The sequence below is a fragment of the Echinops telfairi genome, unplaced genomic scaffold (genome assembly GCF_000313985.2).
Source record: "Echinops telfairi isolate 266 unplaced genomic scaffold, ASM31398v2 ScPeMD7_3533;HRSCAF=4204_0, whole genome shotgun sequence".
Taxonomy (NCBI): domain Eukaryota; kingdom Metazoa; phylum Chordata; class Mammalia; order Afrosoricida; family Tenrecidae; genus Echinops; species Echinops telfairi.
Window position 1 is genome coordinate 105,015,126 of NW_022107431.1, and position 24,246 is coordinate 105,039,371.

The 24,246-nt window shown below is 40.0% G+C and overlaps 1 protein-coding gene across 1 annotated transcript in view; it reads right to left on the reverse strand.

The window, feature by feature from the left end:
- The window catches only part of COL19A1 (collagen type XIX alpha 1 chain), a 423,669-nt gene that overhangs the window by 128,079 nt on the left and 271,344 nt on the right, over positions 1 to 24,246 (reverse strand). The window contains exon 15 of the mRNA XM_045294677.1: positions 19,766 to 19,801. Within this exon, the coding sequence (XP_045150612.1) occupies positions 19,766 to 19,801 (36 nt within the window). The remainder of the gene's footprint in view (positions 1 to 19,765; positions 19,802 to 24,246) is intronic.

Below are 24,246 nucleotides of genomic sequence, written 5' to 3' on the forward strand. Positions count from 1 at the left end.
TGTTTGTGCATTTGTTATTAGATTAGATTAGATCAGATCACTGTTGAAAGCTAGGCCTAACTTTGCTGCCCTGCTTGTTCTTGTATGAAAGTTAAAGCTTTAATTTACTCATTTAGGTCCTTAATTCATTTTTAATTTTTGTGTATGGTGTGAGGCAAAGAACTCTGTTTAGTTTTCCTGCATGTAGAAATCCAATGTTCCCATTACCATTTATCAAAACGACTATTCCTATCCAGTTGCCACAGATATGTGGCTTATTCAGGGATTATGAAGTCTAGTTCATTGGTCAATGCATCTATTGTCAGGAACTGTGGTTCTACTTTGTTCTCTCTTTGGTATTGTTTTAGCTATTCTGGATCTCTGATCATTCCTTATAACGTTAAGCACTAGTTTTGTATTTCTGTAAAGAAAGCCGTTACAATTTTGAGTGTGATGATTACATTGGGTAGTATTAACAGCCTAACAATATTAAGCCTTCTAATAGATGAACACGAACAATAGTTGCATTTATTTAATCTTTAACGCTTTTCAGGGAGGAGCCCAGGTAGCATAGTGGTTACACATTGGGCTGCTAACTGCAAACTCATCAGTTCGAAACTACGCCAAGGGTGAAAGATGAGAGTTTCTACTCTTGTGAAGAGTTATCGTCTCAGAAGTCCGCAGGGGAAGTTCTACTCTGCCCTATGGGGTTGCTTTGAGTCAGAATCGACTTGATGGCAGAGAGTAGGATATTTTATTCTTTCAGCAGTGTTTTATACGTGTGTGTAAGTCCATCACATCCCCGGTTAGATTTATTCCTAGGTATTTTATTCTCTTAGATGATTTTATGAATGTGTTTCCCTAATTTCCCTTTCTCATTGTTGCTGTATTAAAATACAACTGGTATTTGTTAGTTGATTATGGTCCTGCAGGTTTGCTAAATTTCTCTGTTAGCTCTAGAAGTTTTCTTACAGACTTTTTTGTGTTTTCTGTACTCAACCATATCTTGTGTGAATAAAGATAAACTTAATCTTTCTTTTCCAATTGGAATACCTTTTCTTTCTTCTAATCTTATTGCTCTGACTTGCACAACCCAGTGAGGTAGGTATAATCTTTATTTTACACACAATAAAGGGTTAAGCATCTCATTCAAGGTCATACGACTAGTAAACCAGAGCAAGGCTCAGTCCTCTTCCACTTGACCCCACAGTCTTTATCTTTTATGTCCTCTCTTACATTGACTCCCAGAGAGAGGGATGCCATATAGGAAAATAAAGTATCAATCAACTTAACACTAGTTATAAAAAATATGCAGTCCATGCCAAGACAAAGAGATAGTATTGCTGTCACGTGTTGTCAGGTGCCACCGAGTCAGTGACAACTCATAGCACCCTTGTGCACAATGGAAAGAAATATCTGGAACCGCATTGTCCCCACGACTGTGCTATGTTTGAGCCCATTGTTGCAGCCGCTGTGTCAGTCCATCTTGTCAAGGGTCTTCTTTGTTGCAATCCTCTACTTTAGCAAGCATGATGTCTTTTTCCGGGCACTGTTGTGGTTATGCGTTGGCCTGCTAACCACAAGGTCAGCAGTTCAAAACCAACAGCTATTCCATGGAAGAAAGGTGAGGCTTCTACTCCTTAAGGAGTTACAGTCTCAGAAACCCATGGGGGCGGTTCTACCCTGTCCTACAAGGTCTCTAATCAGAATCAGCTCAATGCAGAGTTTGGTTGCTGTTGTCAGGCGCCATTGGGTCAGTTTCAACTCACAGTGACCCCATATGGAGTAGAACAGACTAACACTCAGGCCTGCGCCTTCCTCACACTTGCTCCTATGCTCGACCCCATTGTTGCAGCCATTGTGTCAGTCCATCTTGGTGACGGGCTCCCCTCCACTTTACCAAGCATGACTTTCTTTTCCAGGGACTGGTCTCTCCTGAAATATGTCCAAAGAACGCCTCGCAATTACGTCTAATGTACGCCAAGTACCATTTTACCATCCTTACCTCTAAAGAGCATTCTGACGTATTTCTTCCAAGTAGATTTGTTTGTTTTTTTGGCAGTCCATAGTACTTGCAATAGTCTTTTTCAGCACCAAAATTCAAATGCATCAATTCTTCTTTGATCTTCCTTATTCAATGTCCAAGCTTCACATGCATATGACGAGATTGAATATACCATGGCTTGGGTCAGCTGCACTTTAATCCTCAAAGTAACACCACTGCTTTTCAACACTTTAAAAATGTTTTGTACAGCAGATTTATCCAAAGCAATGCATAATTTTATCTTGACTACTGCTTCCATGAACTTCAATATTTCCTCTGTTTATCATGATGATACTTATTTGTCCCGTTATGTGAACTTTTGTTTCCTTTATATTGAATTATAGTTCATACTGAAAATCCTTGATCTTTATCAGTAAGTGTTTCAAGTCCTCCTCGCTTTCAGCAAGCAAGGTTGTGTCATCTGTACATTGCAAATGCTAATAAGCCTTCCTCCAATCCTAATACAACATTCTTCTTCACGTAAGCCAGTTTATCTGATGAGTAGTTTTGCATACAAATTGATTAAGTATGGTAAGAAGATAAACTCTAATGCACACCTTTCCTGATTTTAAAACAATCAGTATTCCCTTGTTCTGTGTGCACAACTGCCTCTTGATCCATGTACAAGTTCCTCAGGAACACGATGAGTGTTCTGAAATTCCAGTTTTTCTCAAACCTATTCACAGTTTGTATTGATCCACACAGTTGATTGCTGTGGCACAGTCAATAAAACAGAAGCACACATCTTTCTGGTATTCTTTGCTTTCAGCCAAATCTAGCTTATGTCAGCAATGATATCCCTTGTCTACGAACTCTTCTAAATCTGGCTTGAACCTCTGGCAACTCTCTGTTAATGCACTGCTATAACCATTGTTGGATGATCCTCAGAAATATTACACTTGCATAAGGTACCAGTGATGTTGTTCGATAATTTGCACATTTTGTGGAATCGCCTTTCTTAGGAATGGGTCAATCTGTTGGCAAAATAAGCTGTCCTCCAAATTTTGTGGCATAGATGAGTTGAGTGTTTCCAGTGCTTCATCAGCTTGTTGAAACATTTCAGTTTGTACTCCGTCAATTCCTGGATCCTTGTTTGGCTATTGCTTCCACGGGAGCTTGGATGTCTCCATCCAAGCACAGATATCTCTGATGCATTGCATAAGTAAACATCTTTTTTTATTATGTGAAAATAAGAGATCAAGAGAAAGTGTCTAAAATGGAGGAGGTAATGGATACTTAAGAAGGGCCACATGGAAACACAGAGAGATGTGTCAATCATAGATAGCTCAGAGAGAGAAGCAAAGCCTTACAGAGAGAAGGCATTAAGAGAGAAGTTAGGTTGAGAGGGGAAGAGAAGGAAAGAATTGTAATTAGCATCTTAAATAACATTTGGCGTAAAAATGGCATCAAGTGAGGGGTAAAAGTGTAGCACTTACAAGATTAAAGGAGTTTAAAAAAATACCAGCTAACAGGAAGAATTCATTACTAGGGATGATGGTGATAAGCCGAAATGTCTATGAGCATGAAATTGCTATGGACAACAGTTGTGCCAAAGTTGTCACACTTCGTAGCAAATGGGAACTGCCCATCTGCTGTGACTACAATAGGGTCATTGTGGTTTTTTGTTGAGGACAGATTGAGTATCAGCATATTGGGAGTCTGAAGGATTTAAGTGATACAACAATATACAGGTTTAAGGTTTGATCAAGGATTCATTTTGAGGACTTCCTCTAAAAACCAAACCAAAACAAAGCATAAACAAGGTGAGTTTCCTTAGAAGCTGGCAGCCACATGCTTATTCTTGGTAAATCTCTGGAAATTCTGAGCACAACCTTCCCTTGCCTCCGTCAGCCTCCCTTCATTGCCTCCTGCACAGGGGCATACACCTGCACCATACTTTGAAAGATCCATAGCCCCTAATGTCTCAGACTCAGATAGCACCAGCATCTCTGGTTCACAAGTTCAAAAGTAGTATGATTAACAGGTGAGGGATTGCAGCAAAGGGAGCTTCTGGATTTTGAATGAGTTTTTCACATCTGCCACTTTGGCATTTTTCATACTTGTTCCTCTGTGTATTCCAGGGAAGTGCTCACTTGAGCTGGGCTTGTCTGCTTCTGGCCTGCATACTGAGCTGTGTAATTGAAGGAACTCAAGCATAGGCAGTTTATGGTTGTATGAATAAGCAAAGTACTCAATATGTGACCTGATTGTTTTCCAAAATTGCAGTCCCTGGTTTCACTTGTCATTTTGAAGCAGGAGGGGGAGGATGAGCCTATGACAGTTAATGTATTCAGTGGGTATAATTAACCCATTTCATAAAAGCAGATTTTCTAAATTATGTTATGAAGTTCATAGGTTTTAAATTAAAAAAAAATTAACACCTTCTTTTCCAAAGCAGAAAAAGAAAATCACTTTTAAATGGTACTTATTCCTAGAGACCATGAAAACAAATCAATGTAATTGGTAGCAAACCCACTACATTATTGATAGAATGGGACACTTTTGAATGACTCCATGGAGAGATGGTTGGGGAAATAAAGAAAAAATGATTCATCACTAATGCTGTCATTCTGCTTATCCAGCCACAAAATGTTTCATACTCATCTCTCCCCAGTATGTCCTGTGAAAAGGGAAATATTACTTGTCAACTCTGCAATGGACTGAGCAGCAGGGATCTTTAGAGGGCTCTGCCACCCCACAGAAGCGACACCATCGACCCAGCGCAAGGAGATGAAAACCACAGGGATGGGCACGTGTGAAACAAACTGTTTGTATCCAGTGGCGTCCCAAAAGATCACCACCAACAAAAAAACGATATCTTGAAACAACTGTGCCTCAGTTCCTTTGTCTGATCACAGGAATCTCAGTGTACCACCTGGATGAGAAAGGAAGTCAGCTCACACAGACCCCACAGGCAACCTGGACTTTGCAGGGCTCTGAGCTTCCCTTTACTGTTAATTAAGTGATAGCATTCACTCTCTTTAAAAATGTTAGTAGAATGACAATTCTTCTTTTGTTGAGAAAAATGCGATTCCCAAGGCAAATTGCTGCCTATTTAAGATGGTCAGGCTGGTGGTTCTACGTTGCCAAGGTATACAGAAGCCTGAATACAATTTGAATAGTTGGGGAAGGTCTATCCCAGTAGGCCTGTTGGGTGAGTGCTGGACTGCTAGCCCAACGCTGATGGTTCAAACCCACTAGCTACTCCAGGGGCAGAAAATACATCTGTCTGTTCCTGTGAAGACTTACAGCCTTGGATCAAGAACCTTACACAGAGTTGCTGTGCGTTGAAGTCGACTGGATGGCAGTGCGTTTGGTTAGTTTGGTTTGAATATCTCAGGGAAAAATCAAAATGAACAACCTGCAGGGTTTACTTTGGGTCACTTGAGTTTCCACTTTGAACTTGGTGACGCGAGACTGGGCTTCTCTCTAATCTATAGGCCGTACTGGCGATACATTTACAAACAATAGTTCATGGCACAGCCAAGCCTGTGGACACAAAGAATGTATTCAGAGAAGCTTCTAAAAAGAATAAATGAATGATTTCATTTTATAAAACATCAAGTCCCATTCTGCAAAGGATTTCAGGCAGAGAAGTTACTGACAATCACGGCAAGGGAAGAAATAATTAGTGCTAATTCATTAAGAGCATTTTCCCATTTATCACAACAAATTATGAAATACTTGAAACACAAAAGTATAGAAAATATGATAAGCCCTAATGAATCTGATGTTGTCAAATCCTAATAATTTCCCTTTTAAAAAAGAGCTTTCATTGAGAATTTACTATAAATATTGTTAAAAACCGATTCGGTTCCTATTTTCTAACAATTTTCCCCCATCTTTCAGCTCGTCCAGATAGTACTGAAAACTTGTTGCTTTGATAATACCATGATCTATTTATTCTTCCCTATGACCAAGACAGAAGGCTGTCTACTCTAGTACAGACTTACCATCTTTGGAAACACAAAGGGGAAGTTCAACTGTCTTGTGCGTTGCTCTGAGTTGGAAGTGACTGGATGGCAGTGAGGATGAATTGTGAGTTATGACCCAAAGTGTGGGAGACACTCTGGGTCATAACTGGATATAGTCTGAAATCCTCTTGGAAGCTATCTCATCAAATACAAACTAGACTATCATGAGTCTCTTTTTCTGATTACATTCTCAAAGGCCGATCAGATTTATTAGAATGTTAGTGTTTGCCATCCACAAAGAAATGCCGCTTAGCTTACACACTGGTCCAACTAATTACAAATTTGATGATCAGACATCAAGGATCCCAAATATCCTTTCCCATGCTGCTGGATATAATGTAAATCAGTCTAGACATCTTAATGTCGGTTTCAAGACCATAATCTTAGGTAAGAAAAGTAGTCAGTGGCTACAAGAAGATAAATTGTCACTGTGTGCAGTCTTCATTTGTAAAATAAACCCCTTAGCCCATCAGAACGTGTCTGCCCGTGTCCCTCTGCTGCTATTCATTAATACATGAAGGGAAAAGGAGTAATAGTTAGGAAACTGAACACAAATGCTGTCTTTCAAAGACTCAGACTGATGTCCTCAGCTGTCTCCCGGGCATATCTACATACTGGGTGACACAGGGTGACACCGAAATTTTAGCTATGTGGAAACAGCTGTTTTGTCTGGAACCATGACCTTAGAAAGGGAAAAAAAATGACCATAAAAATGATGGACTCATTCTATCTCCATTTGGAGAGGTCATAGGTCATATGCGTTTGTATTTTTAAGTCTGATTTCATCCTAGATCCATCTGACATCAGTGATGATATTGTTCATTCCAAGTCTGAATCTAACTTTGGCTTGAATTTCTGGCAATTCTGCTGCAACTATTTTAAATCACCCTCAGCAAAATGTATGTAGGTGAGATTAATGATACTATCTGATCTGCTCTTCATTAGGTTGTATCAGACATTTCTTTAGCGTGGGCCTAAGTAGTTATTAGTTATTGTGCCAAACCAAGAAACTAAACTCACTGCCATGGAGTTGATGCTGACTCATAGCAGCCTCCTGTGGCCTTTTGAGACTGTAACTGTTCATGGGCTTTCCAGTGTTTTTCCTGTGGAGCTGCTCGTGGTTTTGAACTGCTGACCAGGCAGATCACAGGCCAACATATAACCTTACTACACCGGCGGGGCTTATTGTGGCAGGTCTTCCATATTTCTTGACAGAGATAAGTGAGAGTTTTCGGCACTGCTTCCATTTGTAGAAACATATCAACTGATTTTCTCTCAATCCCAGAAGCGTTTCTTTTCTTTTGGCCTTCAGTGCAGCGTGGGCTTCTTCCTTCAATACCATTGGTTCTTGATCATGTACTATCTCCTGAGGAGGTGGAGCTTTGACCAGTTCCTTTTGCTACAGTGACTGTATTCTTTTCATTTTCTCTTGCTGCTTGTTGCATCATTCACTATTTTTCTCCTAGAACCCTTCAATATTCTAACACTAGGTTTGAATTTTTTTCATCAGTTCTCTCAGAGTATTTTTCCCTTTTGATGTTCTAATGCCAGATCTTTGGATATCCATTATAATGCTGCCTTGTTTTCATCAACTCACTCTTTGAAATCTTTAGTTCAGTTCTCTTATTTCTCCATTTCTTCTTTCACTTTAGCTATCCCACTTCTCAGAGCAAATTTCAGAGTCTCTTCTGACATTCACTTGGGTCTTTTCGGTCTCCTTAATGATCTAATTTCTACATATACGATAACCTTGATGTTATCCCATAATTAATTTAGCTTTTGTTTAATAGTGCTTATTGTGTCAAATGTATTCTCTGAATTTAATGCCACATTTTGGCTGTCATAGACATGATTTAGTTTTCTTTAGCTTCTACTTGAATGTGCATATAAGCAATCGAGTTTGTCCGGTAGTTGGCTGCTGGCCTTTCTTATTCAGATAAACATTCATTCAGATAAGGAGTCATTCATCATCTCTTCCCATGAATGTGGTTGATTTGACTCCTGTGTGTTCAATCCAGTGAAATCCACATCTATGGTTAATTTTATGTTGTTGAAAAAATGTATTTGTAATGACGAAGTTGTTGGTTTTGAAAAATTCTATGGTATGACCCCTAGAAATGAAATTATTTCTCTCTCTAATGCCATGTAGTATATCTGTTGACCATTCCTATTTCTTTCCAACTTTTATATTCCAATCAATAATTATCAATGAATATTGATTGCATGTTTGATAACTTTCAGACTGCAGCAGTTGGTAAAAAAATAAGCTATTTCTTCATCTTTGGCATCATTAGTGGTTGGATAATAAATCTGGATTTCCTTGTACGCACGGGGATATTATCCCATCACTAACAGTATTGTATTTCAGTGTAAATCTTGAAATATTCTTTTTGACTATAAGTTGTGCTACCATTCTTCCTCAATTTGTCATTCCCAACATAGATAATATGATTGATTTAAAATGGCCAATACCAGTCCATTTCAGCTCCCTAATCCTTAGAATACCGATCTTTATGCATTCCATTTATTTTTTACAACTTTCTATTTTCCTATTTCATACCACATACATTCCATATTTTATTATTAATGGATATTTACTAAGGATTTTTAAAATTTGGCAAAGCCCTGATTGGTTTAAGGATTCTACAAGGGATGCTAAAAATATGTTGGATTCTTATTAAAACACAATGGTTCTCAAAATACATATGGTCACACAGAATGTGTTTTATTAAGAATGCTTATGTTTCAATTAGGCATTTTCCATGGTACATTTTATTCAGCAGTTTAAAATGAGTTTTTGGAGACTGACGTTTTAAAAGTAGGCCTTGCTACAAGCTGAAACAAGACTTTGCACCTTGAGTTCTCAGTGGATAATGTAAAAGGCACTAGCCACACACATTGGAGGGCAGTGAAAGGAAATGGAACACATGAGTACAAAGGCATTGATGCTAGTTTGTCTGGAGGGTGTGTATTTTATTTATAATTACTAATCATCGGACTCCATTATATCAGAAAAGGAGCATTAGATTTAGCTGTGGGGGAAAAAGAAAAGAATCGACTTCTCCGTGTTTAATGACGTATCTGGTACCTGGTGAGTTCAACCCAAACTGAAATTAGATGGAGTACAATCAAGGCTTTGTCAGTTTTCTTATTATCTTCTCAGCAAACAAGTTGATTCTGTGTATACTCAAAGATTTAAAAAACGATGCGCTAAAAATATTACCTTTGGAATGATTTACTTGAATCAATATTAATTTCATCCTATAAAATGATTAACCACCTCAGACAGCAGCATATGTGCCAAGACTTACCAAAGGGAGTGGTGGCCATTGATTATTTCCTTTACTAGTTTTACCTCCTGCTTCAACTCCTAAAGGGTCTACATACTGATAGAATCATTCAGCTCCCAATGCTCGTTGTGTAGCATTATTCTTCTAGCTCCTTTATTGCATGCATCAAGGTGTTTCCTACCTCAGACCCATGGCACGTGGAATTCCTCCTACTTAGAGAGTTCTGGGTGGGTCTTTATGTAGCTAGTTCCTCCTTAGGGCATGCCATCTTCCAGGGCACCTTCCTGGGCACTCTCAGCTTCAGCAACATCTCCTCCTCCAGAATCACTTCCCAGGTTTATTCTCTGCCAGCATGTCACTCGAGACTGAAAACTGTGTCTCTGTATTGAGTTATTTATTAACCGGAATTGCCCCAAACTCAACAGAATATGTTACTACAGGTAACTATCCATCGTTTGTTTGTTTCTTCGGCCATTGTGTACTTAGTGCTTATACTAGTGATTAACACATAGTAGATAGTCATTATGTAGTTTTGAAAATTTCCATTTTCAAACATTTCATACCCTAAATTTACTCATTGAACCTTGTAGGTCATTGTATAACCATATCCCTCAAGACTGTGCAACGATGACTCATGCTGTAAAGGCAAAAGGCATTCTCCATTGAAGTTAAAACTAAAGCATGATTATACATTTTCTAAATTGGGTTTCTGTTTTAGAGAACAAGCATAAATTCTGTGGCTGTCAGCGTCCACAAAATTAACACTGTAGGCTTTTTATCAGTGTTTATAGTAGAAGGACATTTTAGAGATCCATGAGCTAAGGATTTTTATTTCAAGAGAGCATCAAGTTGACATCAAAATGACTTGCTAAAACAGAAAGTGTTCTTAATGTACAAGATAAGCAGAAAATGTAACAAGATCCTGGAAATAAAATTTGAAAACCATGTCGATTTTTAATTAAATCTGAGACACGGAAAAAATTTTCTCGGCTTGGAAAATCTCCAAAGGGCTATGAAGTGTTACTCTCTGCCTCGAAATTTCCCACTGAAAACAGTAGAGGGAGCTGCTGCCCCACGTTACAAATTTCATAGCCACCTCTGTTTTCAACATAAATTGCAATGCACTGAAATGTGACACATTTGAGCCCACTGCTCAATTCTCGTGCTGCAATAATGAAACAATGCACAAAAACAATACCAAGAAAAACAAAAAGAAAATCAAGATTCCTGCCTGTAAAAGAAAGAAATAATAACACATTTTAAAATTAATGTGGTTTTTAAAAAATGCTTTTTACAAGTGATGATGAATGAGAGGTAAAGTTAATGTCAAATGGGTGGGCTAATATATACTTCCTTTAACGGCTCATTAGTTAAATTCGCTTGCCTTCCCTCCTGCTCTGCCTCATTTCCAACTGCTTTCCTCCCGTTTCTAAAGAAACTAAAAATTAGAATTATTTGAAATAAACTAAAGCTTTGTAAGTCCTGAGATTTTACAAGTCTCATCATCCTAACACAAGGCCACCATTTTTACATAGCTTATGCTACTCAGGTCACTGCAAGGCTTTAAAGAAAAGGAGAGAAAAAAAAATAGCTTGCGAGTGTACTTGAGACTTAAATAAATCACAACTAATAAAATGTAACAATTCAGGACCTCCACAATCAAGGGAGAGGCTATCTATTGAAGGAGAAAGAAATATCAAGGAGTACTTAGACCTGGCTTTAATGATTAATTGGGAGCAATGTATATAATCTCTTCATGAGCAGATTTTCATAAAAGGCTAAGTATTCTATATGTAAGGCATGTGACCTTTCATTTAATCAGACCTTGGATAGAAATTAAAATTTTTGTTAAGTGGATTTACGGAGCATTGTAACGAGAAAAGAAAATATGCTGGTTCAATTGCATCTTTAATACAATCTCTTCTAACTGCAATACCGTAACAGTGAATAAACAGAATCATAATAATGAATCCGACTTTACATTTGCTGTTGCTAGGTGCCATCAAGTCAATTCCTACCCATAGTGACGCTATGCACGACAGAAGGAGACACTGCTGGCCCTGTGCCCTATCCTCACAATTGTTCCTGTGCTGAGCACGTTTAGATGGAGGGCGTTTTTAGTTACATTTAGATGGAACGTTACATCTCTAAAGGAGCCCTGGTGGTGTAGTGGTTATGCTTTGGGCTGCGATCCGCATGGTAGGTGGTTTGAAAGCACCAGCAGCTCAGTGAGAAAGCCTGGGTTTTCCATTCGCGAACAGTTTCAGTCTTGGAAAGGCACAGGTACCCTAATGAGTCAGCACTGATGGATGGCAGTGAGAGCTCACACTGTGAAGGAGTCCAGGTGGCGCTGTGGGCTAGCCATTGGGCTGATGAGTGAAAGGTTGGGCTTCAAACTTTGCAGGGCTGCAGGGGAGTAAAATGCAAGGGTCGCTTCCCTTAAAGATTCAAGGCCTCAGAAACCCTAGTACACTGTCCTATACCATCTCGATGACTCAGAATCTACTAGATGGCAATCGGTTACCTTTAGAAGAAAGCTGTTTCACATACATGGCATCTGATCCTCCCAGAGGCTGTGGAAAGTAGGTAAGGTAGGTACTAGCATATAAAATTCAGAGAAGGAAATTGAGGCATAGCAAGGTTAAGTGAGTTTTCTAAAGCCAGGCTAGAGAGGATTAGGCTCCTCAGTCTTCCTATACTACCCCACTATCCTGGGGCCTGGCAGTTACACGCGTTACCACAGAAAAACTGAACAATGTTCTGTATGTGATACTTAAGGCTGGTTGTAGTCAAATCATAACCGGAAGCTTATGATTGTTTTATCTGCAGTCTAGCAGAATGAGGGTTGGTTTCAATTTTGTCCCCTCCACTTATACTCGTGTGATCTTTGACAAGTTACTTAATGTTTCAGAACAATATAAAATGAAGAGAATTTCTACTTCTTGGGGTTGTGAAGATTAAAACATTTCAAGCAGAGTACTTACTGCATAGCTAATATCGGAATCAACTTCCCCTATTTATCAAACCTTAGCTGTTTAAATTCACCAACTAGCTGCTCTTAGGAGACACATGAGGTTGCTTACTCCCCAAAGCAATTCTAATCTGTCTTATAGGTCTTACAGTTATAAATAGGAATCAACTTACTGGTAATGGATCTTTAGACCCACCCCTGGCGGTGCAGTGGGTTAACTGATAGGTTGCTAACCTCAAAGATAGCACTTTGCTTGTGTGATCCAAGGATAATAAATAAAATCCAGAGGGAAAGGTATCAGATCTTAAATTGTGAACACTCACATTTTCAAAGGCTAGGGAGCACAGTGGGAGCCCAAAATCCATTTCCAGGGTCCCTACATGGATTCAGCCTCTGTTGAGTCCCCTGTTAAGCATAGTCAAGGGCTGTGAACAACCTTGCTACCAGACAGAGACTATTTATTGTAAACTGGGTATGACAGGTGTAATTAGGTTAAAATGTACTACCTGATCACTTGATCTCCCTTTTGACCCATTTTAACTTTGTTCTAGTTTTTCATATTTCCTTCTTTCTTTCTTGGTTTATTTTGTATTGTTGTTGCTTTTTCTCTCCCTCCCCCCTTTCTTTGTTTTAAAGTATATTTTTCCCCTGGGGTGTTGGGTTTTCTGTTTTAGTATGTTTTACAGTATATGAAACCCAAGATAGGCAAATCTATAGAGACAATGACTTGTGTAAAGCCTATTGGGTATACGGGAAGGGAGGTTGGAGGGAAATGAGGAATACAAAAAGGAAGAAAATGTTCTAGAACTGATGGTAATGAGGATTATGCAACTCTTTAATATGACTGAACTATGGAAGTATATGACATATGCATATTGCAATCAAACTATTTTTTTTAACAGATGCACTTTAAATTCAAGGATGACTCCGTTGAAGAAAGACCAAGCTGTCTACTCTGGGACAGTCTGGCGCGCTCCCTGGAGCAGGTCTAGTCTGTGCTCAGTCAGAACAGTCCAAGGGCAGTGGGCTTGGTTTTTGCATCCACCTCTCTCTCTCTCTCTCTCGTACGTTTCTCTGGGAGTTGGTGCTATTTGCTTCCCGCCAAAGATGTTTAGTCTTCTCATACTTTGTCTCCAGAAAGCTGTTCTCCAACATACCCTTAGTGTATTTGCAGGTATTCTCAATCCAAGACATCGCTACTGAGGGTTTCCCTCCAATAAAGAATATTCATTCAGGATAAAGTGGAAGGAAACATATGGGAAATTTGGTCAAGACTTGATCAGCTTGGCTTGCTAAGGAGAAACTGAACCAACACTTTATAAAATTCGATTTATAACCAAGGACTGAAACAAAAATTTAAAAGTGCTTCAATTATAAATATTCTGGTTAAGAATATTTGTATTACATGTACTTTATAAGTATATAAAATTCAAATGTCTTCCCTAAGTAAATAAAATTTGTTGTTAAATAAGGGGCACTAAGAGAGCACTGTGGCATAGTGGATTACACATTGACTTGCTAACAGCATGGTCAGCAGTTTGAAACCACCAGCTGCCACTCCATGGGAGAAAGATGAGGCTTTTTATTCCTGTAAAGAGCTATAGCCTCAGAAATTCACAGGGAAACTCTACCCTGAACTATAAGGTCACTATGCGTTGGAATCACTCAATGGTAGTGTTTGGTTTTTGGTAAGGGAAGCTAAAATAGAGTGTGATGTGTATGTGTGTGTATATATAGTGTGTTTGTATATATGTGTGTGTGTATAAATACACACATTTACTCATACACACAAACACACATAAGGGGGCTTAAAAATTTTCATGGAACAAATGGAGAGGAAAGGACTTTGGAAGCTTTCTGTGAACTTTTGAAGCCCCTCATATTCCACACACACACAATGTACATATACATTTTCATCAAATATTAATTTATAAAAACAAGTCAATAACATCAATTCAATAGATATACTTTCAGTAAATATTCCATTATTTACTGGAAAATAAATTTTCAAGGAAATATATTCTCTTGGAAGAAAACAGTAGTCCTTCCAACAAAAAATTATTTAGCTAACTGAAAATTTGTGCAAAATTATTCTTTGTAAGCAACTTGGGAAATGTCTTTTTGGTACTAACCATTCTTGAGAAAGTGAGAAAATACAAATTTGGTTTCAGACCAAGGAATCAGTACTACTAGAATTATTTAAAACATTTTAATTATTTGAGTTGCTTCAGGCCATTAGAGACTTTTCAGTTTCATTTCTTTTATCTTCATCGACAGCCCCTAAGTAACAACACTACCTTTGATTCAGGGAATACCTCTAAGCTCCAGAAGAGCTGAACACTTCTCTTGAGGAATGTTTGATGTTATCGCAGGATCCAGGCCTCCTGTTAACTTCTATTTCTAGATTCTTTTCAGAGGATCAGACTGATCAAAAAGACCACAAGGTCAGCGGTTTGAAACCACCAGCTGCTTCAAGGGAGAGACTTTCTACTCCTGTAAAGAGCTGCAGACTTGGAAACACACATGGGCAGTCTGCCCTGCCCTGCAGGGTTGCTATGAGTTGGCATTGACTCAAAGTCATGGAGTGCCCTCACTTTTCCAAATATTAATTTTTCAAGCACATGTTAAAATTATATAAAATATTTACTCATTTGAGGAATAGTGTAGCATATATGATTGATTTTTCATAAGAGAAGTAAATGTCAGACTTCTTATCTTTCCCATTGCCATATGAGAGCCTAACATGTGCGTTGGAAATGCCACATGTTAGCCACTAGAACAAGTAATGCCCTGTCTCCAATTCCAACCAGAGGACGGTTAGGTCCTACAAACTCCTCTTTCGCTTACTTCTTTCCTCCGGCTGTAAAGGAGGCTTCTGTCAAATAGGTATAAAAACGACAACTAAATTGAGAACAATATTTCGATATGAATATGCTCACCAAGGATGATGTCTCTCAAGCTTTATATAAAGTGCATTAAAACACAAATCTCTCTATGGGAAATCCTCACAGAGATGAAAACAATTCTCTGCTGATACTTCAAAGAGTGGTAAATACTATGACAACTGAAGAGAATCTTGCTTACGCTCTCAAAAATCCGATTCCACGTGCCACTTTGTGATCTATCAAAGACATATGGCCACAGGAGTCTCCAGTTTAGAACGTTTAACGAGTTTTGGTAGCTTCCCAGGACATGTGGGGCTTCGTATAAGGTTCTCCACGAACTGACCCCAGTTGAACTTCCAACGTTGCTGGGCCTCAGAACTGCCTGGGACTCCCCAGCCTGTCTCCACTTCCCACAAGTTTAGTGCTTGGTGCTTCTGACCTCTGCCACCAGTACTGAGCTCCTGACTCTCAATATCTCATAAGGCAAAGTATGACTTTTAAACTCTTAGGCTTTAGTTGTTCGTTCTTGTGGAAAACCACCCTTGACTATTAACTTTACTGAATTCTCATCCTTCCTTCACATTTCTGTGAGTTAAATTCGCATTTCCATAGGGCAAGGACATATCGTATTCATTTTGGCATCCCTAGTTCCTAAAATCTACTCCCATCGAGTCTCTTCCAACTCTTAGAGGCCTTATGTAGAGTTGCAAAGGCAGTAAATCTTTACAGGATCAGATAGCCTCATCTTTCTCACAAGGAGTGGCTGGCGGATTTGAAACACCGACTTTTTGATTAGCAGTCCAAAACATTCCAGATCATGTGAAAACTGGACGAGTGGGGAAGACCAGAGAAGAAATGGTGCATTTGAGTTATGGTATTGTCAAAGAATACTGAAAGTACCACTGACTGCCAGAAGAACAAACAAATGTGTCTTGAAAGAAGTACAGTCAGGATGCTCCTTAGAAGTAAGGATGCCCAGAATCCGTCTTACATATTTTGGCTATATCCCCAGGAGAATCCAGTCCCTGGAAACGAACACCGTGCTGGGTCAGGTGGGGGTCAGTGAAAACGAGGAAGGCCCTCAGCGACACAGAGGTAGCAGTGCGCTGCAGCGGCACTGGGCAGAGGAGCAGGCCGTGTTTGGCTCTGTTCTGGTGAGCACAGGGTTGCTAGGACTTGGATTCCATTCCACAGCCCGAGAGCAGCTCCGAAAGAAGTACACTGAGCTACAGCGCAGCACTGCCCTTTATGTAGGGACCAGCTCCCAGCTCCAGAAGAGCCAACAGTTCCTTAGGGATGTTGTCCTTAAAGGGTTCATGACTCCCAATACTTTGTGTTCCTTGCAGAATAAAGCCCCGCCTTTTCCTTTGTGCTGACTCTGACTCATGGCGGCCCCATGTGTGTCAGAGTAGAACTGTGCCCCCCTGAATTTTTAGATCACTAGGTCTTTCTTCTGCAGTACTTCTGGACCAAACGGAACCTCCACCCTCTCATTTAGCAGCCAGGTGCAGTAACTGTTTGCAACATACAGGGATTTCACCAGACACATAATAGAACTGAAATATAAATATTTAAAACAAATCTGTTGAATAATTTGAATTATGATCACTTTGATATTGTTTATGAGCTCATTTCCTGCAGATATTAATGCAACCTTGAAGCCATTCACTTCTAAGCAGTTGAGAAACAACAGTCCTCGGTGAGAGCACTGTACACTTGGAGAAGATGAATGTGAAGGTGGCACAGAGCGTGGTGGGGAGTCGATGATGTCCTCTTCTGCTCCAGTGCAGCCTCTCCCTGCGCTCAGTCACGAGGAGAAGCCGCCCAACGGCCTTCTGTAGCAGCATCACGTCATCGGTTCAACGCATGACGTGAGCACCCTCAAAAATCCAAACACCACTACAGGCTTTCCCCAGGAGCAAGTGTAGAACATGCTTGTATCAGAAAATGGTGTTTTGGTGAGCTGGAGTCACTCTGAATCCGAGAAAAAACGTTTTTATCAACCACTGTTCTAAAACAAAAACAAAAGGAGTAAAAACACCCAAAAAACCCCTCCCTCATAGTTTAGGTTAATATGTTATTAAAAAGAAACAAGCAAACAGAAAGATGGGTGAAGGGTGACACTGGATGGTGTAAGATATGAAAATAATAATAATTTATAATCTATCAAGGATTCATGAGGGTGGGGAAGGAGGGAAACATGAGCTGATACCAAGGGCTCATGTAGAAATAAAATGTCTTGAAAATGGTGATGGCAACAAATGTACAAATGTGCTTGACACAATGGATGTATGGATTGTTATAAGAGCTGTAAGAGGTTTCAATAAAATGTTTTTTTTAAAAAAGCAAAAAAATTTAGACCTACGATACAATATCTCTTCTTTTTGGCATAGTTCCCCCCTTGTCTTAGGTAGCATTACTGACTGGGTATTTCATTATATTAAAAAAGAAAATAAACCACTTTTCTTTTAAAGATTATGTACTCAGGATTTAATGAACACTGTGTATCAGACCCATGGTGGCTGAGCTTAAATTCTAAAGTGTAATACTTGAAATAAAATAAGCACCTCTCTCCCTAAATACTCTGACAATAAACTGAAACCTGTGGACTTGAATACTGCAAATCCCTTCATAAGTTGCACATTCCTTAATCTTCTAAATTTTCTTCAGTAAACTCATTTGATCTATAGTTGAGGATTCATTCCAGAATTCAGTGTAATCCTCTTCTCTCCTAGACATTTGGCAAGCTTGTCATAAAGGCCCTCATCACTCAAATTCCTCCTCTGAGACAATAATTATCCTGCCTTAAGTGCAATATCTTCTATTTAGAGAAAGAAACTCCACCAAGGTCTAATCTTGCCTGTTAGCATTCACCAGCTCTTCTTTGAGCACAATACGATTATTGAAAATCTAACAACATAGTCTCCACTTGGCAAAAAAACTGGAAGTGAAAAACATCGAAGCTGAGACTTTTCTAAACAGGATCCTAGGATACACTTTGACCCAGGTGCTTTCATAGTAATTACCAATCGATTTTTGATCTATTGCTCACAGAGGAACCCATTTGAGAAAGGCTACAGTGAATGAAATGAAGTGAAAGGCAGGATGAGACAGCGATATCATGTTCCCTTTCCACAGGAGACCCCATCCTAGGAGAGAAGCAACGTGCCAGGTAAGGAGTCTCCTTGAGGGGGTTCTAGAGTGTTCTGACCTTTAAAGTCAATTATTAGTTGGTCTTCCTTTTCTCATCTACGAAGTACACCGCTTTGTTCACTCCTTTATTAAATCATTGATAATGAAATCCTACAGGCCATACGTGGTGCTTGCCAACAGTGATAAGCAGAGGTTCAGGAAATCGGCCACTGTGCAGGGAGCAGACCCCTAAGGAGAAAAACTGTGACGGCGCCATTTGCTGGATCTGCAGGCGAGAAGCTGACAGAACCACGGAGGATGACATGGCCAGTGCTGAGAGAGCCAGCAAAGGCCTTGCCGAGAGCGCCTGCCTGAGCTGAGCTATGGAGGTCAAGGGAAGATTCCTCGGGTCCGCTGGAAAGCAGGCGGAAAGCAAGGCATTTCTGAGACAGTACGGGAGATGAGACCACTGATTGTGAAAGAAGAAAAGGCATAGAAGGAGTTAGGCCAAGAGGTACAGGGAAACCTAACAGTTTGAATTCACATCACAAGTAAAAGGAGGCTATTAAGGAGTTTTAAGCCAAGGAGTTTCGTGGTTCAGCCTACAATTGAGAAGTATTAAGCTGCTTGCAAAGGGGGAAGCCATCTCTGAGCTGGTCTGAGATTAATATTTTATCTGATGATTCTGTGGTTTGGGAAGCACTAATAAAAATTAATAAGACCACAAGAAATAGAATATGTTGTCCAGAAACTTGGGGGATTGGAAGTTCTTCATCGTTCTGTTTAGCAACAGCATTCTGTGAAATTCTGCCAGCGAAGCAGCTCTGTATTGGGATAAGGGAACATGTTCTCGAGATCTACCAATGTGGATGCTGACCAGGTGAGCAGACAGTACTTCGGTAGGTTCAGGACAGAGTTAATCTATTTGGATCGTTGGCTTGAGGCTGCTCAACTAGATAGTCAACGTCAACAAACAAACAAACAAATATTATTTTTGCTATTTTTGTTGAAAATATTTGAGTATACAATAGAACATATGTCAATTCAACAACTTTTGTATGTGCAATTCCGTGATACCGACTTCATTCTTCAAACTGCACTTTTTTTTACAATTCTCCTTTTTGAGTGTTCCCTCCTCCACTGACATAAATGCACCGCTCTCTTTTCAGGTCACTATCCCAACTTCCGCGTTGTTGTTACGTCAACATGAAAACAAAAGGAGCACCCTGCTCAAGACTGGTTTTTTTAAAACCTATTAAGCAATGCACTTTTGATGTTGACAGTGTGATCAAGTGGGTCTCTCTTATCTCCTGGATGCTGGGGAGGGGGACATGATGAATAGCACTGGAAACACAGATTCCTCAGCAAATGCTGGAACAAATCATCCCAAAGTCAGAGAATGAAGAGAATGACAGTTTACAGGGAACAAAGTGCCCCGAGAGAAACCCCAGAAAACAGAAGGAAAGGGCAGTCCACCGACTGTTACTCACAGGTGGCCCTGGGGGTCCTGGTTTTCCTCGTCTTCCCTGGAAACCAATGAAAAACAGATCATAAGTACTGCAATTCTTATGTTAAGATCATATTTCACAGTAATGTTGAAGATTTAAGTTAACAAAAAGATTTTTTAATCCAAAATCTACATAACTTAATGTCAGTTAAATTATAAAAGCTGAAGACCAATTGTTAACAACCAAACCAAGAAATCCATTGTCTGACAAGTATACATCTTAACTGTTCTTAAGTAGTCCTCTAAGCCCAATACATGTTAACAACTCTGATAATTTCGTAAAGTAATAGGAATTGCCTGGAAGCCTGGCAGTTTACCTGATGCTTCTGTGGTTTGGGAGGCCATAACAGAAGCATTTGCCATTTTATATTGGTGCTTTCCAAAGAAGGGGTCTGCATTCTACTTTTATTGCAGTTGCCTGAGCATGAGAGTCTAGATTAAAAGTATATTCCTGTGTGCCATTAAAAACTACTTGCTTAAAAACTCTGGAAATGGATACCATGAATATTTTAAACCACTTCAGGTAATGTTATGCTTTTTAGGGTTTGAGATCCATTTCCATAAGGCAGATCACAATTATACCCATACAAGCTGTTGGATAAGCACTGAACTGACAACTACAACGCCGGTGGTTCAAACCCAGCAGCCACTCTGCTAGAGAAAGACCAGGCCGCTCACCTGGTGAACATTTACAGAGCCTCTGAAACCCCAGAAAGGGCTGAAGTTGGAAGCGACTTGGTGGCAGGGATGTTGGGGTTTGGTATGTTTTATAAAGTCCATTACCCAGCTTTTCCCTTTCTTTTGGATGGCTAAGCTGTTTTAAGAGTACAATAAAATGAAAATTCTTTGCTTATTAATCTACATAATTATAAGCAACTTTTAGGTCTTCAAAATTCACAAGCAGCTAAATTTCAATTGCAAGACTGAAAATAAGATTGAAAAATAAGATCATAATACAAGAAACATATACACAGTGATGCATATCAAATGGCATTTAGAACATTTAATTTTCATGTGTTCCTTAAATTTAATTAATTAATTAATTTTTTCAAAATCATTTTCTTGGGAAAAATCAAGGGCATATGATCAAGGGCTACTTCTTAAACACATAATCCTAGCTAGCATGGACAGATAGGATTTTAACAAAAAATAAAATTAAAAAAAAGTTAATTAGTTTTCCTGTACCTTTTGTTTTAAATATTAGAGTTATTTCAAGAGCTTGTAAGCTTGGAATGAATATAGATTTCACTATTCTGAATACTTAATACAAGTCACACAGCACCAACCGTTTCATCGTCTTGCACTGTATTTTGTCTGAAAATCAATGCATCGGGTCTTTTAGGAAACATAAGGCAATTAGCCACTGGGGACTTGTCAGGGATAAAAACTTTACTTAAAACTGAAAACATTACAATTTATTATTAATTCACAAGACAACAAGGAAATGAAATCGATGACATCTAAGTGGGTGAGAGGTTCTTTCTTTAAGCATGCATTAGTTTGAGGTAAGTTAAAACCTAGGATCAACTTTTGTTTGTCTTCTCCTTTCTTTAAAGGAGACACGGATATTGATTTATCCAGGAAGTGGGCAAGATGAGGTTGATTATTGATCAACTTTTTCACAGAGTTAATGTGTAAGACAAACTAAGTGTCAGAAATTGTAACATAACTGACATGTCTTAAGCTGTGGAGAAAAAAAGCATTCACGATTCAGCAATGGGCAAGCAGCCAAATTCTTGCCTATCACGGCTGAGTCACACCATCATTCAAACCAGGCTTGCAATGGCCAGAGTGTACTGCAGTGCCGGCTGGAAGAGTGCGGAGAGAATGCAGGCTGAGTTTCGGTAAGCTCTGGTGAGAGCGGTAAGATACTCTGGGAGTTGTTCGATCGCAGAAACAGAGTGGGCCGAGAACGTTAGTAGGCACACATTCTCAACGTAAATGTGGTTTTGGGGCTTGAATTTCTAGTTAACACCCCCAAATAAATTTGAAAAATCTTTCAAGATGTGCTTTACACAGCAATACAGTCACCGTTTTCTTAGCACCCTTACCAAATACATAGGGGAACATAGTTTATCTTACGTCCGTGGTGAAGGTGCAGAATGGTGACGGTAAGAAACAGCGGAGGAAACTGCAGGGCACTCCGGAGTTAGTTCTTCAAAGGCCCCGGCTTCTATCGATGTAATATTCCAAAGCCACTCCCAGGCATGGCCTTCACTCACACTGGGGAACCGCAGAAATTAACTCCTTCGTTTCTTCACACTGTTCCTATCTGCAGTCCCCTCCCCTCCCTCCACGTCCTCTATCTCTCTTTCTTCAGAAAGATCTCTGTTCGTTTAAAAGCATTAAGGAAAAGTCTATCCACGGTGGTAAGTTTTGAGAAGGTAAACTGTTATTTAAACCAGGGTAATTTGAGGAGAAAAACCCTGTCAGTAATTATACCAGGACAAGAGGTATAAGCCACAAATCGTGTTTTAGGACTAAAATCAGATTTATCCATTTTTCAGAGGACAGTACAATCCATGAGCCTTTATTCTTTTCCTCCTAGGGTGCTGGGGAATGGAGTGAGGAGGCAAGGCCCAGAGCGCGGCTTGTGGATGGGGCCAGCGAGAACCCTACTGATGCTGAAAGGAGGGTAGTTACTGTACTGTACAGTTATCCTCCAGTCTCTAATTCAGTCCTCTAATAAGGTGACCAGATTTTAACATTGGTAAAGCGGGACACCACTGATAAAACTCATATCCTGGAGAAATAGCCACATGGCAGCTGAAAACCATATACCTAGCTTGTCGTGCATTCTTTCCAGAAATCGGGACATTTTAAAAACGCTGCGGGACATGGGGAAAATTGTTAAAAATATCGGGACTGTCCCACCAAAAGCGGGATGTCTGGTCACCTTACTAATTACAGTGCTCCCTCTACATGCACGGGAAGGTGGGGCAACACATGAGGATTTGCTTGCGGGTGGGTACTCTTTCAGCTAACAGCTGATCCAGGAGAGGCCTTCCTGCTTAGGGGCTGCGCTCAGGTGACCATTTGTTCCTAAGCAGCTGAATCTCCAAATGGTTGAAAACCTACTGTGCCAGCATTGCTACAATTGGGCTAATCCAACACAGCCCTGAAAACTGGCATATAAAGCACAAAACACAGATTTATGGCATTAGGTTTCCCTGGAAACCTCAAAGGGCTCAGGATCTGGTTTGGCATCAGTTTAACGATGAGCAGAAAGCCATTTAGATACGTGCCCAGTGGTCTAAGCTCAAACCTGACTGTGAAGCAGCATCACTTGGAGGGTTCATTAGAAGAGCTGGCTGGGACCCTCTCCCATTTTCTGATCCAGTAGGTCTGGGGGAGCGTCTGAGAAGTTGTATTTCTAATAAGAAACACTGCCAGTCTGGGGCCACACTTTTGAGAACTTGCCAGACATCTAAAGCGCCTACTCCCTGCTACTCTGCTACATTCCTTTACATTTTATACACCTTGTAGCTCAAACAAAAGAGCTCACTGAGCTCCACAATCACGCTGAGCTTCAAGACAAACACATCACAGACACATCCCGGAGAGCCTGGGTTGGAATCCTGTAGTTTTCTCTCATGGGAACTTTCAGCGCCAAAGTTTCAATGTTGTAGAATTGGTTCTTATTGTCTTGCTACAGGTGTGTGGAAGGATTAACAAAGATCACATATAGAACGCCTACCACAGGCCACTGGAGATCCCCTTGCAGAGGGGTCTCGGGGAGGAGACGAGCCAGACAGGTTGCGATGTAGCAACGATGAAAAATACAACTTTCCTCTAGTTCCTAAATGCTTCCTCCCCACCCCCACCATCATGATCCGAATTCTACCTGGCAAGCCAGAGGATGTACACTGGTACAGATAGGAACTGGAAACACAGGGGATCCAGGGCGCATGATCCCGTCAGGACCAGTGGTGTGAGTGGCGATACTGGGAGGGTAGAGGGAGAGTAGGTTGGAAAGAGGGAACCGATTACAAGGATCTATATGTGACCTCCTCCCTGGGGGACGGACAACAGAAAAGTGGGTGAAGGGAAACTTAGGACAGGGCAAGATATGATAAAATAATAATTTATAAATTATCAAGGGCTCACGAGGTGGGGGGGGGAGCAGGGAGGGGGTGAAAAATGAGGACCTGATGCCGGGGGCTTAAGTGGATAGCAAATGTTTTGAGAATGATGAGGGCAATGAATGTATAAATGTGCTTTACACAATTGATGTATGTATGGATTGTGATAAGAGTCATATGAGCCCCTAATAAAACGATAAAAAAAAAGAACTCGTACCACAGTGCCCAGCATGTGGAGAGAGTAATAAATGTTGTTTCGTTTATGCCCTTTACCACCCTCTACCCACTTCTCCATTCTCCTATAGAAATAAATGTTTCAGAGGGAATCCAGAACCTTCTAGCATAAGTACTGTGTATCCTTTAAAAGAATATAATTGTCTCT